Raw genomic sequence first — 13,796 nt, 5'->3', positions numbered from 1 at the left:
AAAAATTTCTGGTTATTTCAATGGGTATTGGAATTGAACTTCTTGGAGGCAGTTGATTAATATATCTGCATATATCATTTCCCTTTTACTCTATCAAATTAAGTCTAATTTGATACCTTGGGTGACAAGTCTTAAAATATATCACCAACAACTGAGCAAATAGAGTGCATTCAAGTATCAGTAGGGGTGGTAGCAACAATATAAAGGGTATTTGGGTGGTTATAGATGGTTTCCATGTGCACAGAAAAATGTAAAAAAAAAAAATTGGTCAAAGCTTCATCCCAGTCCACTTGGATTGCTGTGTACTTCTTTTCTGGTTTTGGGAGGTTGTTTTTTTAAATCTTAGTATGAAGTGAGTAAAATGGAACTTTGCCTTCAACTTCTTGTTACATTAATTAATTAGCAATTGAATCTTTAAAGTATCACTCTTAAATGTTTATTTTAACTTACAATGTAAAGGACATATAAGGTCTAAACCACACATTTTTAGTGGAAATTACATCACTCACCTATTTTTAAATTATTGAGACATAGTTTGCATTTGTGCATAGTTTTCTGGTGATCTTTTGTAATCTAAAATACGTGTAGTTATAAAATGTTATAATCAAATGAGAAACAGATCACTCTTGCTGATCACTATTAATTGTACCAATAGTAAGTGCTTCTATAGTTGTGCTATTGACTAGATCCATGGACTTTTTAACAGGTGTATGCTATTATCCCAGCTTTTATCCCTGATATACAATAAGCAATGTTATATAGTTTTCTTTTTCTGGTTTAAGTGAGATTTCTTTTTTCATTCTTCCCAGTGCTTCTGTTCTTTATTTTAAAAATTCTGCTTTATAAGTTATTCTTGTCTTTTGTCCTGTATGTAAATATATATATGTGTGTTCTAGATTTTCTTGATAGCTGCCGAGCTAGCACTCTGTTGGCAGAGTTAGATGATGATGAGGATCTACCTGAACCAGATGAAGAAGATGATGAAAATGAAGATGATAACCAAGAAGATCAAGAATATGAAGAAGTTATGGTATGGTATAGTTAGCATTGATGACTAACTTAACTGACCAATAGGTGCTTTAAAAATAAAAAAATTTTTTGCAATAGCAAGTGCTACATACAATATTAACTCCATTTGTTAAATTGGATAAGATTTATTTCGTTTCTTGCATATAGCCAAAACCACAAGAAAACTGTTATTAAACACCAGCATACCCAAGACTTTACAGAATTAATGTCTTAAAATGAGGCTGGGAAGAAGCTGACGAACAGTAGAAATGATGACTCACTAGTTCACAGGCTGATGAAATGGTGTAACTGTGGATACAGGTTGTAGTGATTCATTTCTGGGGTGTGTTTAATTGTAGGCCTGTATGAAGCAAGAGTTTGCTAAAGGAAGTCTCTCTCTTCTTAAGAATACCCCCAAAACCCCAAGAAGAAAACATTGGGGTGGGGCCTAGACAAAACCCAGCATGGTGGTTCACATGGTTCTTGCCTACACTATCAGGAGTTCTGCCTTTTCATTTCGTTGTTCTTTACTGGTATGAATAGTGCTTGGTCTTCTACTATTTCTGAAGTGATCAGAATGAATACTGAAAAATCTAGGAGGCAAAATAGAAGGCTTCACTAATTCTAATTTAATGTTTTACAGAATAAATATAAATATTGTTTTATGGAATTATAGAAACTTCATCTTGTAATTAATATGCTAATATTTATTTAATTTAGCATTTTTACTTACTGTGTTTATGATTTTAACAGAAGCTTAGGTACATGAATGAACATCTTGTTTCACCTTCTGTACAAAGATACAAAGTTAGGAATAAAACCAAGCCAGTACAACTTAAGTGGATCTTGCAATGTAAACAATAAGTTTAGTTTATAGAATGTTGACCAATTTTAAAAAAATATTAAATGGATTTATTATCCTTCTTCATGGGAAGTAGCAGAAATAGCTAAAATAGACTTTGCTTTAAATTACACAGGAAGAAGCAGGCCTGAAAAAGAAAATTTTCCTTTCTTGGGTTCCTTCTGATACACCATGAAATTCTTCTCAATGAGAATAAGAACAGATTAAAAGTTTGTTGTAGAAAATTCATAACTAATTAATACTTGTTAAAGCCTATTGAAAATTAGATTTTTTTTCCCCCACTAAAATAGTTCTAGTATTTTGATACTTGATTTAATTTCTGGATAAAATGTGTATACATTACATATCAATATATGTATACACTTGGGGAAAAGTGCTTCTTGTTTTCAAAAAGATAAATGTTTATTTTGATGTCATTGGATATATTTGAACCTCTGGTATTGCAAAGTTTGTGGAATACACAAAGCATCTAAACCAAGCTTGCTGGTCTACAGTACTCTGTATTTTCCTATGTTCTGGTGTTTCATGGAAAGTTTTAATTCTTTCCAGAAACTATAAATACACCTGTGCCAGCTTTGATTTATTTTGTGTTAATTTTATAGAGAAAATTAACATAATGAAGACATAATGAAATGATGGAATGGGTAAGGTTGACAAGAGCCACAGTGGATCATCTGGTCCAGCCTCCCTGCTCACTCAGGGTCATCCTAGACCCATGGCACAGAATTGCATCTTGAGGGCTCTTGAGTATCTCCAGCTTGACACACAACCTGTCTCAGTGGATGTTTATTCACACAGTAAAATTCTTCCTCATCTTCAGGTGGAACTTCCTGTGCATCAGTTTCTGTCTATTGTCCTATTGCTTGGGAGGAGCCTGGATCTATCTTTTTGACACTGTTTCATCAGATACTGACAGACATTGATGTGATCCCCTCTCATTTGCCTCTTCTTGAGGCTAAACAGGCCCAGCTCCCCCAGGTTTGCCTCATAAGAGAGATGCTCCAGTCCCTTAGTCATATTTGTAGCCTCTGTAGGGCCTCTCCAGGAGCTTCATGTCTCTCCTGACTGAGGAGCCTATAACTGGATACAGCACTCCAGATGCAGCCTTACCAGAGCTGAGTAGAGTTGCAGTTTAGTTTGTGACTAAATTATGTATTAATGTATTAATGAACTCTCAATTCTTTTATCAGATAATTCTCTTCAGCAGAATCAAAATAAAAACACCTAGGGTTTTTGGGTTTTTTGTTTTTGGTTTTTTTTTTAGGAAGAAGAGGAGTATGAAACCAAAGGAGGCCGTAGAAGAACATGGGATGATGATTATGTCTTGAAACGGCAGTTTTCTGCTTTGGTTCCTGCTTTTGACCCAAGACCTGGTCGTACTAATGTGCAACAGACAACTGACCTAGAAATCCCTCCACCAGGTATGCTGAGAAAATATGTAATGCTTAATCTGGCTTTAGGATGGAGATGCACTGTTAAGGGCACACTGGATCTGAGGATGCTATCACTATCAATCAGTACAACATGCTCTTGTGGCTGTGTGGCTTTTCTCTGTTTGAATGCGAATTTCATCTACCTCTGCAGATCTAAGCATTGTTGAGGGAAAAGTAAATTAAGTGCTGAGGAAAATAAGCTAATTTAGGAATTTAGCTAGGATCGTCTCTTACCATGATAAGTAATAAAATCTCTTGATATATTAAAGATGTGATAAAGATGCCTAGTTTGACCTTCAGGGACTTAACTGTGTTAAAGCTACCCAGAATAGATTTGATTGGAGAGGGTATGCTGAAGCAGTGCAAAGCTGAGGCAGGGGCAAGGTAAAGCAGTGATGGAGCAGTGTGTACAGTCAGCAGCACAGTACCTGATCTTGCTCCTTGGCTCCTTAGTTCGTCCTTGTTCAGCACGGTGGATATACTCAACATTCATTACAGAGAAGAATAAGTAGGTTTTAGCGTATGTGGGAATAAGCCACTGCTTATTTTGGAGAGTTGAAATGAAGGTACTGCATAGGAAAGGAAGAACTCATGTGCTGTGATAATATGTAAGATGTTACCAAGATATAGGGACCAGCAGGGATTTCAGAAATTCCTGTTACTGTTACTCCCATAAAGAAATGGTTCAGTCATAATTTAGTTCATAGTTAGAACTCCGTTTCATCTCTTTGGCATGTGTGCAGTAAGTCATTACACTTCCTTATTGAACCATGTTATTAACGTTTAAGCCACCTTGTCATGCATTATGTATTTTGTGTTAAGGGTTCTCAAATGATTTTTGCAGGTACACCTCATTCAGAACTCTTGGAAGAGGTGGAGTGCATGCCTTCGCCACGTTTAGCACTTACCTTGAAAGTTTCGGGTCTTGGAACCACTCGAGAAGTAGAACTGCCCCTAACAAACTTTCGATCTACCATCTTTTACTATGTGCAGAAACTGTTACAGCTCTCCTGTAATGGCAGTGTGAAATCTGACAAACTTAGACGTATTTGGGAGCCAACATACACGTAAGCTCACCAGTTCCATTATTCTGTGTAAAGAACACTGTGACTGAGTAGGAAATGGATGTTAATTTTTAAACTCCTCCTCTTTAACCAGCAATGCTAGAATTAGATTTTTTTTTTTTTTTTTTTTTATGTCAGGTTTTAAAACTACTGCTATACCTGCAAAACCAAGGGAAAAAATCATAACCTTTAGGGATCTGCTTGGGAAAATGCCATGGGGTTATAGTCCTAGTGAAAAGAGAAGTCCAGGAGAGTTGATTGATTTTTTTTTTCAAGGATCACTTTCTCCAGACTCAAGAACAGTCCATCCCAATACATAGGAAGTCAGGCAGAGTCAGTATGGGTGTTGACCTGCATGGATGAATAAAGAAGTGTGAAAGGGAAGCATGCAAGGAGTGGAAGAAGGGTCATATGATCTAGGAGGAATCCTAGTTGTCCCAGCTTGAAGGCAGAACATTAGGAAAGCCAGAGCACATCTGGAGTTGAATCTGGTGATATATGAATGGCAAGAGGACTGTTACTCAACATACAAGCCCATAGGACCCAGTGGAATATACCCAGGAGAGCTGGCCATTCTCTGATATCTTTGGAAGGTCATGAGGATTGGGAGATGCTTCTGAGGACCGGAGAAAAGGAAGTGTCATTCTGCCTCCCACAAAGGCAGGAAAGATCTAGGGAACTACAAACTGGTTACTGTTTCATCCCTGGAAAGGTGATGGTGATAGTCCTGGGAACCATTTCCAAGCAGTGAAGGATAAGAAGGTGATTTGAAGTATGTGGCATGGATTTATGAAGAGAAAATCATGCTTAGCCAGCCTTACAGCCTTCTGCTATATGACTGGCTCAGTGGATGAGAGGAAAGCAATAGATGTTATTTTCCTCAACTTTAGGAAGGCTTTCAACACTTTCTCTCTCCCTGACAAACTTAGAAAGCATGGACTGGATAGTGTCTGAAAAATGCCCAAACTGCTGGGCTCAGATGGTTGTGATCCTCAGTGTAAAGGCCAGCTGGTGTACCCCAAGGGTTGATATGAGTCCAGGACTGTTTAAACATCTACATTAGCTGACTGTATGATGGGACAGAATAGACCCTCAGCTTCCAGGCAAAACAGAACTGGGGAGGAGTCACTGTTGGACCAGATCTCTGTGATGCCATTCTAGAAGATCTCATCATGCTGGAGAAATGGAGAGACAGGAGCTTCGTGACATTTCACAGAGGCAGATGTAAAGTCTGTCAGCTGGGGAAGAATAACTCTGTGTGTGCTTAAGGCTGGGGGCCAGCTGGCTGGAAGGGAGGTTGGTGAAAAAGGCCCTGAGGGTCCGAGTGGGCATAAAGTTAACTATGAGCCAGCTATGGACCCCAGTAGCAAAGATCAGCAGCACCCTGAGCTACATTAGGAAGGCTGAGTGAGGTGATTGTCCTCATCAGCACTGGTGAGATACACCTATGTCCCAGTTCAGAGCTCATCAGTACCAGAGAGACATGGGCACTGGAGTGAGTCTTGCAAGGGGCTGCTGGGATGATTTAAGCACTGAATGCTTTTGTTGTACAGAGAAGAGTCTGAGAGATCTGGATCTATCTAGCCTGGAGGAAAAAAGACTTGTGGGCTCTTACCGATGTGTATGAATACCTGATGGAGGACATAGGGAAGCCAGGCCTTGGACTTTGATGTGATATGTGAAAGGACAAGAAGAAAAAAGGGCTCAAACTGAAATACAGGAAATTCTATTTAAATGTTATATTTGAGGACCCTTCCTACCTCAACTATTCTCTCTATGTTAATATGACCTTACTAGCTCTGTAGTAATAGAAATTGTAAGACTATATGATGGGGAATGTTTTCCATTTACTACCCCAATGTAACTTCTGTCTTACTAGAAGAACAATGTGTATGTAAACAACAACTGCAGTAAGGAGGGGTCCAGTATTTTTAACTGTAGTTCAGATTTAATTAGTGCTTTTACACCTATTTTCTGAGTTGCCTTCTGTCAAAAATTGCATGCTGCAACAAACTGTTTCCTAGGTAGAAAACATGAGAAATAGTTGTAAATGTATCTAAGTTAATGCAAAGCAAGTTCCCCTAGGACTTCAAAATTTTAAAGCATTTGTGCATGTGTAGTGAAAAATCTAAAGTTGATTTGGGAAATTGGCACAATGAAGGTTGTTTGATTACTCAAGTCTCACTTAAGGAAACATAAATACTTTGCAAGATAAATACCAACACCATGAAAATAGAGCTTAAGAACTTTGCTGCCTCAGGGTATCTCAGATGTTCTGTGCAGCAAAGAGCAGCTGCTGTTCTGTTTTACATCACATTATCTAAATGTCACTGATACCTAACAAGTCAATGTGTAACCTCAGAATTTAGAGGATGTGCTATGAGTATAAAATATTAACTCATTGTTTTGATGTCTAGAATCATGTACAGAGAAATGAAGGATTCTGATAAAGAGAAAGAAAGTGGAAAAATGGTAAGACCTATTTCAGTGCCTTTGTGTTTTATGTCTGTTTTAATAAAAGCAAAAGAAATATTCCTGCAGTTTTTGAAATGCTACATTTAAAAAAACTAACAGTTTTCAATTACTTAAAGAATATATGTGAGTATATTTGTAAATGCATGCTCCTTTAAAAAAAGACATTATATATTGCATGTGAAATCTTAAAGACTTTACAATCAGGAAAAACCAACATTTGGTGGTTCCTGTTGTAGGGTTGCTGGTCAGTAGAGCATGTGGAGCAGTACCTTGGCACTGATGAATTACCAAAGAATGACTTGATAACCTACCTGCAGAAGAATGCAGACTCAGCTTTCCTGCGCCACTGGAAATTAACCGGCACTAATAAAAGTATTAGGAAAAACAGAAATTGTTCCCAGCTCATAGCTGCATACAAGGTATATGTCTGCATCCAAACTTTTTTTTTTATTATGAATGGCTGTGTGCTTTGTTTTGCAGCTTTAAAGATTCTTGTGGAGGGAGAGCCATGGTATTTACAGGGAAATTGAATGTTCAAAAGCCAGTTTCAAGTTTAGGTTTTGCTGCTCTTGCCTTTTTATTTTAATGTCTTCTGTTAAATGTAGTTGTGTTAAAATGCATTTGAATTTGCACCATGCACAGTTTGAATAAGTGCTAAGTTTGAACACAGTAACCGTTCTGATTTTTTCAAATCAACTTGTAATACAGTCCTAAAGCCAGCAACACACACAGTTTTCATTCTTAACCATTCTCTTTTTTTAAAGGATTTTTGTGAACATGGATCAAAATCTGGATTGAGTCAAGGGGCCATTTCTACTCTTCAAAATTCTGATATCCTTAGTTTGGCCAAGGAACAGCCCCAGGCCAAAGCTGGCAGTGGACAGAACTCCTGTGGAGTAGAAGATGTTCTGCAGTTACTTAGAATTTTGTATATAGTTGCCAGTGACCCTTACACAGCACGGACTTCTCAAGAAGGTAACTTAGTTATTTTACAGGGCTTCTAAAATATTTTAATGAAAAAAAATAAAGGAAAACTTTTCTCTTGATTATTTTCAGAAGGAGATGAGCATCCTCAGTTTAACTTCCCACCAGATGAATTCACAAGTAAAAAAATAACTACAAAGATTCTCCAGCAGATTGAGGTATTACACAAATGATTATACACAGTGTATATATGTAGTATTGTTTTTAGGACTCTGTTAATTTTCTTCCTTACTTTGACTTCTTGAAATTATTGGCTTTTTGCCATTTTTCATTTTTGAATTGTCTCATACATATTTTCTTCCTTATATTTTGAATGAGTAAATTCTGTAAGAACAGACTAGTCTGAATAAAACCATGCAGTTTATTTTTGTACAAAGCATACAAAACTTTTTTACTTGATATATTTTGGTTATGAATAATAATAATCTTTTCTCTGTACAAGACATTGATGCTACAATGTAGTGTGTATGTATGTCTGCCTGATTATAATGTAAAAAAGACAAGTGATTAGGTTAAGTTTCACAGACATTTTATTACTCATATATTCTACATAAAGCTTTCAAAAATAGCATTTAGAAAACATCCTATTGGTACCATGTTAATTAGATACATTAAAAGGAAAATTTTAGGATGTAGTTTTTCAGTAGAGCTACATTCTCTTCAACAAAGATAAAGACTCTCAGTGATCCTTTGTGTGCTTTTTGAGGTTTGGGGGGTTTTGTTACATTGTCACATTGTCCCAATTATTTGTTTTAAAAAGAATTTCAATTTTTCGTGTTCTTTTGAACACTTCTCTGGCACCGTGAACATCCTTGTAGTAATAATTTCTGTAGTATAGTTTATTATAATTGTGATTCAGAAGGGACTGTAATAATATTTTAAGGGGATAATTTTCTACCATTAAGTTTCTTTCATGTCTTCTGATATTGAAACGGTAATATCCAATTTCTTTTGGGCAAAACTCAGTAGTAATTCTTTTCAGGTAATTGGGTTCTTAGATCTCCCCACAGTGCTTTGAGTCGTGTATATCCCAGAGATTTACTACAGCTTTTAGTGTCTATGTCAAAGCACCCTGTGTCCACACTTAAGTCTTAGAAAGTTAATGAACTTAGAATCACAGAATATGCTGAGTTGGAAGGGATTCATCAGGATCATGGAGTCCAGCTCCTGGATCTGTGCAGGACATCCCAAGAGTCACACCCTGTGCCTGAGAGCATTGTCTAAATGCTTCTTGAACCCTGCCAGGCTGGTGGTGAGACCACTGCCCTGGGGAGCCTCTTCAGTGCCCAGCCACCCTCTGGGTAAACAGTCTTTTCCCAGTGTCTACCCTAAACCTCCCCTGACACAACCTCAGCCATTTCCTTGGGTCCTGTCCCTGTCACCACAGAGCAGAGATCAGGGCCTGCCCCTCCTCTGCCCCTCACAGGGAGCTGGAACTGCAGTGAGGTCTCACCTCAGTCTCCTCCAGGCTGAACAGACCAAGTGACTTCAGCTGCCCATCATACAGCTTCCGTATTGAAAGCATTTAAAAGGGGAAAAAAATCTCAGTTGTTGAGAAGAAAGAAACTTATTCAAGCACAGATAAAAACTCTGTACTTTTCTGTGCATGTACTTAGTTACAAACTTGTTGGGACCACCTAAGTCAAACATTACTAACACTGGTGGTTTTTTTATTCCTTGCATCAAACTACAGGAACCATTGGCACTAGCAAGCGGAGCTTTGCCAGACTGGTGTGAGCAACTAACAAGCAAGTGTCCTTTCTTAATTCCATTTGAAACAAGACAGTTATACTTCACATGTACAGCATTTGGAGCATCAAGGTAAGAAAAAAAAAATAAAATATGACTTCTTCCTTTTCATTTTTTACATATAATAGTTTCTAAATTGTTGATTTCCAGAAGGACCTTAATCCTACTGAGACAAATTTTTCTTGCCAAATCTGAATAATTTTGGATGGAAGGAAGAAGATGGAAAAGCTCAGAATGACAAGGAATTTTATTGTTTAACTTCAGCTGAAGACCTGTTGGTCAGTTTGTCTGGGTTGCAGTTCATTGCATAAAGGACTACAAAACAGAAAACATTTGGAGAATCATATGAAATTATATTTTTTTTAATACATTTTTACAGTTCCAGCAACTTGTGATTGTTTTGGCTCATTTATTTTTAATTCATTAATGTTTTAACAAAACAGAAAACTAAGAAAAAGATGCTATTTTGAAAGTTACTATATGCTGCATAATGAAACTGGAACAAAACCAGACTTCAAAACATTTAAGGGTATCCTCTAGAGTTCTTTGTTACCTCGGAATCATTAATAATTTGATTGCAGCAGTCATAACCTTGAGAGTATGTAGACAGTGTAAACTTTTTTGCTGGTACACTTTTTTTTGTAATGAAAAGGAAGAACTAGTTTTTGAGGGTTTTCTTGGCTGTTGCTACACATTTTTTTCCAAATCAAAGAGAAGAGAGTGAGTTGCCAAAATTACTGTTGTGCCTTATATGCAGTAGAAGTGCCTCAGGAAGAGTATAAAATGAGGTTTTTAAAAAGAAAGAAAAAGGAAGAGAATAAAAGGTATTGTCTTGCAAAACATTGGTTTATGTGTTTTTATTTTGTAAAAAATTTAACTTTTACAGAAAAATGGTCCATATGTTGGGGTCTGATTTGTTTTGGAAGAAGTTATTTTTTAGAGAAGCTGCATTTTAAAGAGATCTCTCAGGAAACATTGCATTTTATTTATTTTGTAAGTAAAGAGCTTTCTTAAGCTCTTAAAATATTGGAAGTAGTTCTTAAAACTCACCTATTCTGTATGAACTGTGGGTGTCTACACTGTCTGTCATGACACTTGGCTATATTTGCAAAACAATCAACAGATGGTAGCTTTGTAGATAGTTTACTGCTGCATGGATGATAGTAGATACAAAAATTTGAAAATTTGACTTTGTATAAGTACTGCTATTAAAGGCAGCTGTTCTTCACAGATATGGGTCTATTTGTCTATGATTGCTATTAAACTTTGGTTCTCTGTTGCCCTAAGGAGTGTGTAAATAAATAAATCTGCAAAACTTGGTCAGTATCATAGGGGTGATGTGCAACTGTCTTATGGTATATAATGAAAGGTGAAATACGTGTCTGTGAATAGTTTTGAGCATCTGTGATTAAAATTTCTACAGTAAGTGCTACTTTTTGTCCTTTGCACTGTAATGTGAAAACTATAGGAATTCAGATCAAGAATTGTATATTTTCATTGGTGCTATCAGAAGCTGGCACTTATATTAGAAATTACTTTTTTTTTTTGACTTCATAAAATATGAAGCAACCCATATCTTGGGGCATTTCAGGCTGATAAATAGTTTAGTTTGGTTTATGCCTAAAAAAAATTAGAAGGCAATTAGTACTTAACAAGTCAGTTTTTATTGGTGACTACTTTCAAGTTTTCATGCTGAAAGACATGGAAATTTTAAACAACTGGTGTTTGTTTTTTTCCAGAGCAATTGTATGGCTGCAGAACAGACGAGAAGCCACCGTTGAACGGACAAGGACCACGAGCACAGTGAGACGTGATGATCCAGGAGAATTCAGAGTTGGACGCCTCAAACATGAAAGAGTGAAAGTTCCGCGAGGTGAATCCTTGATGGAATGGGCAGAAAATGTCATGCAGATTCATGCAGACAGAAAATCTGTTCTAGAGGTAAAGCATATCTGCCTAGCAGAGCGAGGTTAGCTAGCTATTTCTAATGTACTGGACAGGATATTGAATATCCTGTTCCAAAACCAATGCTGAACATTTCAATAGGATTTTCTTTTACTATTAACTTTCCTTATGTTTTTCTAGGTTGAGTTTTTAGGGGAGGAAGGAACAGGCCTGGGTCCTACCTTGGAATTTTATGCGTTGGTGGCAGCAGAATTTCAAAGGACGGATTTGGGAGCTTGGCTTTGTGATGATGATTTTCCAGATGATGAGTCCCGTCAGGTATATTTTAATTTGTATTTTAAACTGAGTACTTGCGTAAAAAAGTGAAAAATGAGCTACAGCTAGGAAGGAAGAACACATGTTCATACAGCAGGTAGTCATTGTGGTCAAGAATGACCACTCTGGTCCACAGTTCGTGTTTTAGTTCTTCTCTTTTTAACAGAGCAGCAGAGTATAAGAAGTTAGACAGTGCAGGTATCTAATTAAATCCACCTTTAACTGTGTCTGCTTTTTTTGTCTGTCTCTTAAATCAGGTTGATATTGGAGGTGGATTGAAACCGCCTGGCTACTATGTACAGAGATCATGTGGACTGTTTACAGCACCATTCCCACAAGATAGTGATGAACTTGAAAGAATAACCAAACTCTTTCATTTCCTTGGAATTTTCTTGGCTAAATGCATTCAGGACAATAGACTTGTGGATTTACCCATTTCTAAGCCTTTTTTTAAACTCATGTGTATGGGGGACATTAAAAGTAACATGAGTAAGTTGATATATGAATCAAGGGGTGACAGAGACTTGCACTGTACTGAAAGTCAGTCAGAGGCTTCTACAGAAGAAGGACATGATTCCTTGTCAGTAGGAAGTCTGGAAGAGGACTCCAAATCAGAATTTATTCTTGATCCACCAAAACCTAAGCCTCCTGCCTGGTTTAATGGAATTTTGACATGGGAAGACTTTGAATTAGTAAACCCACATAGAGCTAGGTTTCTGAAAGAAATTAAGGACCTTGCAATTAAAAGACGTCAAATTTTAAGCAACAAAAATCTGTCGGAAGATGAAAAGAACACTAAACTGCAGGAATTAATGCTGAAGAATCCATCAGGTTCGGGGCCTCCTCTTAGCATAGAGGATTTGGGGTAAGTTTTCTTATTTATTTATAGATAGGCAAACAGTGTTGTGCTAGAGACAGAAGCTAACACATAATTACAACTGAAGATTTCTTAGTTTTAAGTAGCATCATTGCAAGGGGGAATCCATAGAGATGCAGCCATATTATTTTTCCTTGGTTTGAAGGTTTTCTCTTCTCACTCGCTCAGTTTCCTAATCTTAAATGTGGCTACGCTGCAGTGATGTAATACTCTGAAAATATAATACTTGTAAACACAAATACTTGAAAAATCATAGCTTTAAGAGAAGGGTGATTCAGTAATTTCTTTGCCATGATAACTTGATATTTGAAAACTTGAAAGTTCTTTGAAGAGGACAGATTGACATTTCAGATTGTGTTCCTAGTGCAGTGTTTGAATCCATGTTAAACAGAGCATGTGTTGATTTTCGTAACTGTAAAAGATAAAGTACTCATCCCTGTGTAAACCCATGCCAGGATGTCATTCTTCCTAGTTTTAAATATTTCCTTTGAAACAACAGCTTTTCTACTATTAATATTATGGATTATTTGTGATGATCATATTGTGCCACAAAAATTGTGTAGTCAGAGTTCAGTAATTACTGATGGCCTTGGAATCACAGACTGTCCTGAGCTGAAAGGAGCCCCCAAGGATCAGCCTGCATAGCACCATCCCCAAGGGTCACATGCTGTGCCTGAGAGCGTTGTCCAAACACTTCTTGAACTCTGCCAGGCTGGTGCTATGACCACTGCCCTGGGGAGCTGTTCCAGTGCCCAACCACCCTCTGGGGGAAGAACCTTCTCCTGATACTCAACCTAAACCTCCCCTGACTCAGCTTCAGGCCATTCTCTCAGGTCCTATCACTGGTCACCACACAGCAATCAGTGTCTGCCCCTCTTCCTTCACAGGAAGCTGTAACTGCATTGAGGTCTCCCCTGGCTTCGTCTCTAGACCCTTCCCCATCTTTGTAGCCCTTCTGTCAGTGATCTGTAACAGCTTTATATTCTCAGAGGGCTTGTGAAATTTAGCATGGCTTGTTACAGAGAGAAAGCAAGTAGTACTATTGAAGAGCCTAAGTGCCTAACAGGCTAAGTGGCTCTGTGATGGTTATTGCTGGAATTCAATGGAAATTATTTTTCTGAATT

At 37.4% G+C, this 13,796-nt stretch overlaps 1 protein-coding gene across 13 annotated transcripts in view; it reads left to right on the top strand.

The window, feature by feature from the left end:
• HECTD1 (HECT domain E3 ubiquitin protein ligase 1) overlaps window positions 1-13,796 on the top strand; it is a 65,436-nt gene that overhangs the window by 47,771 nt on the left and 3,869 nt on the right. For 12 of the 13 annotated variants that reach the window (XM_033515195.1, XM_019006873.2, XM_015629803.3 and 9 more), the window contains 11 exons: window positions 897-1,030; window positions 3,135-3,291; window positions 4,148-4,370; window positions 6,785-6,839; window positions 7,079-7,261; window positions 7,607-7,817; window positions 7,899-7,984; window positions 9,520-9,647; window positions 11,315-11,516; window positions 11,661-11,798; window positions 12,053-12,660. In XM_033515195.1, the coding sequence (XP_033371086.1) occupies window positions 897-1,030; window positions 3,135-3,291; window positions 4,148-4,370; window positions 6,785-6,839; window positions 7,079-7,261; window positions 7,607-7,817; window positions 7,899-7,984; window positions 9,520-9,647; window positions 11,315-11,516; window positions 11,661-11,798; window positions 12,053-12,660 (2,125 nt within the window). Of the gene's footprint in view, window positions 1-896; window positions 1,031-3,134; window positions 3,292-4,147; window positions 4,371-6,784; window positions 6,840-7,078; window positions 7,262-7,606; window positions 7,818-7,898; window positions 7,985-9,519; window positions 9,648-9,725; window positions 11,237-11,314; window positions 11,517-11,660; window positions 11,799-12,052; window positions 12,661-13,796 lie in introns of those variants that run through there. The other variant, XM_033515202.1, reaches the window with a different exon arrangement.

Source organism: Parus major, chromosome 5 (genome assembly GCF_001522545.3).
Source record: "Parus major isolate Abel chromosome 5, Parus_major1.1, whole genome shotgun sequence".
Classification (NCBI taxonomy): Eukaryota; Metazoa; Chordata; class Aves; order Passeriformes; family Paridae; genus Parus; species Parus major.
The sequence above is the reverse complement of the archived record's forward strand: the minus strand, read 5'-3'. Positions and strand labels throughout refer to the sequence as shown.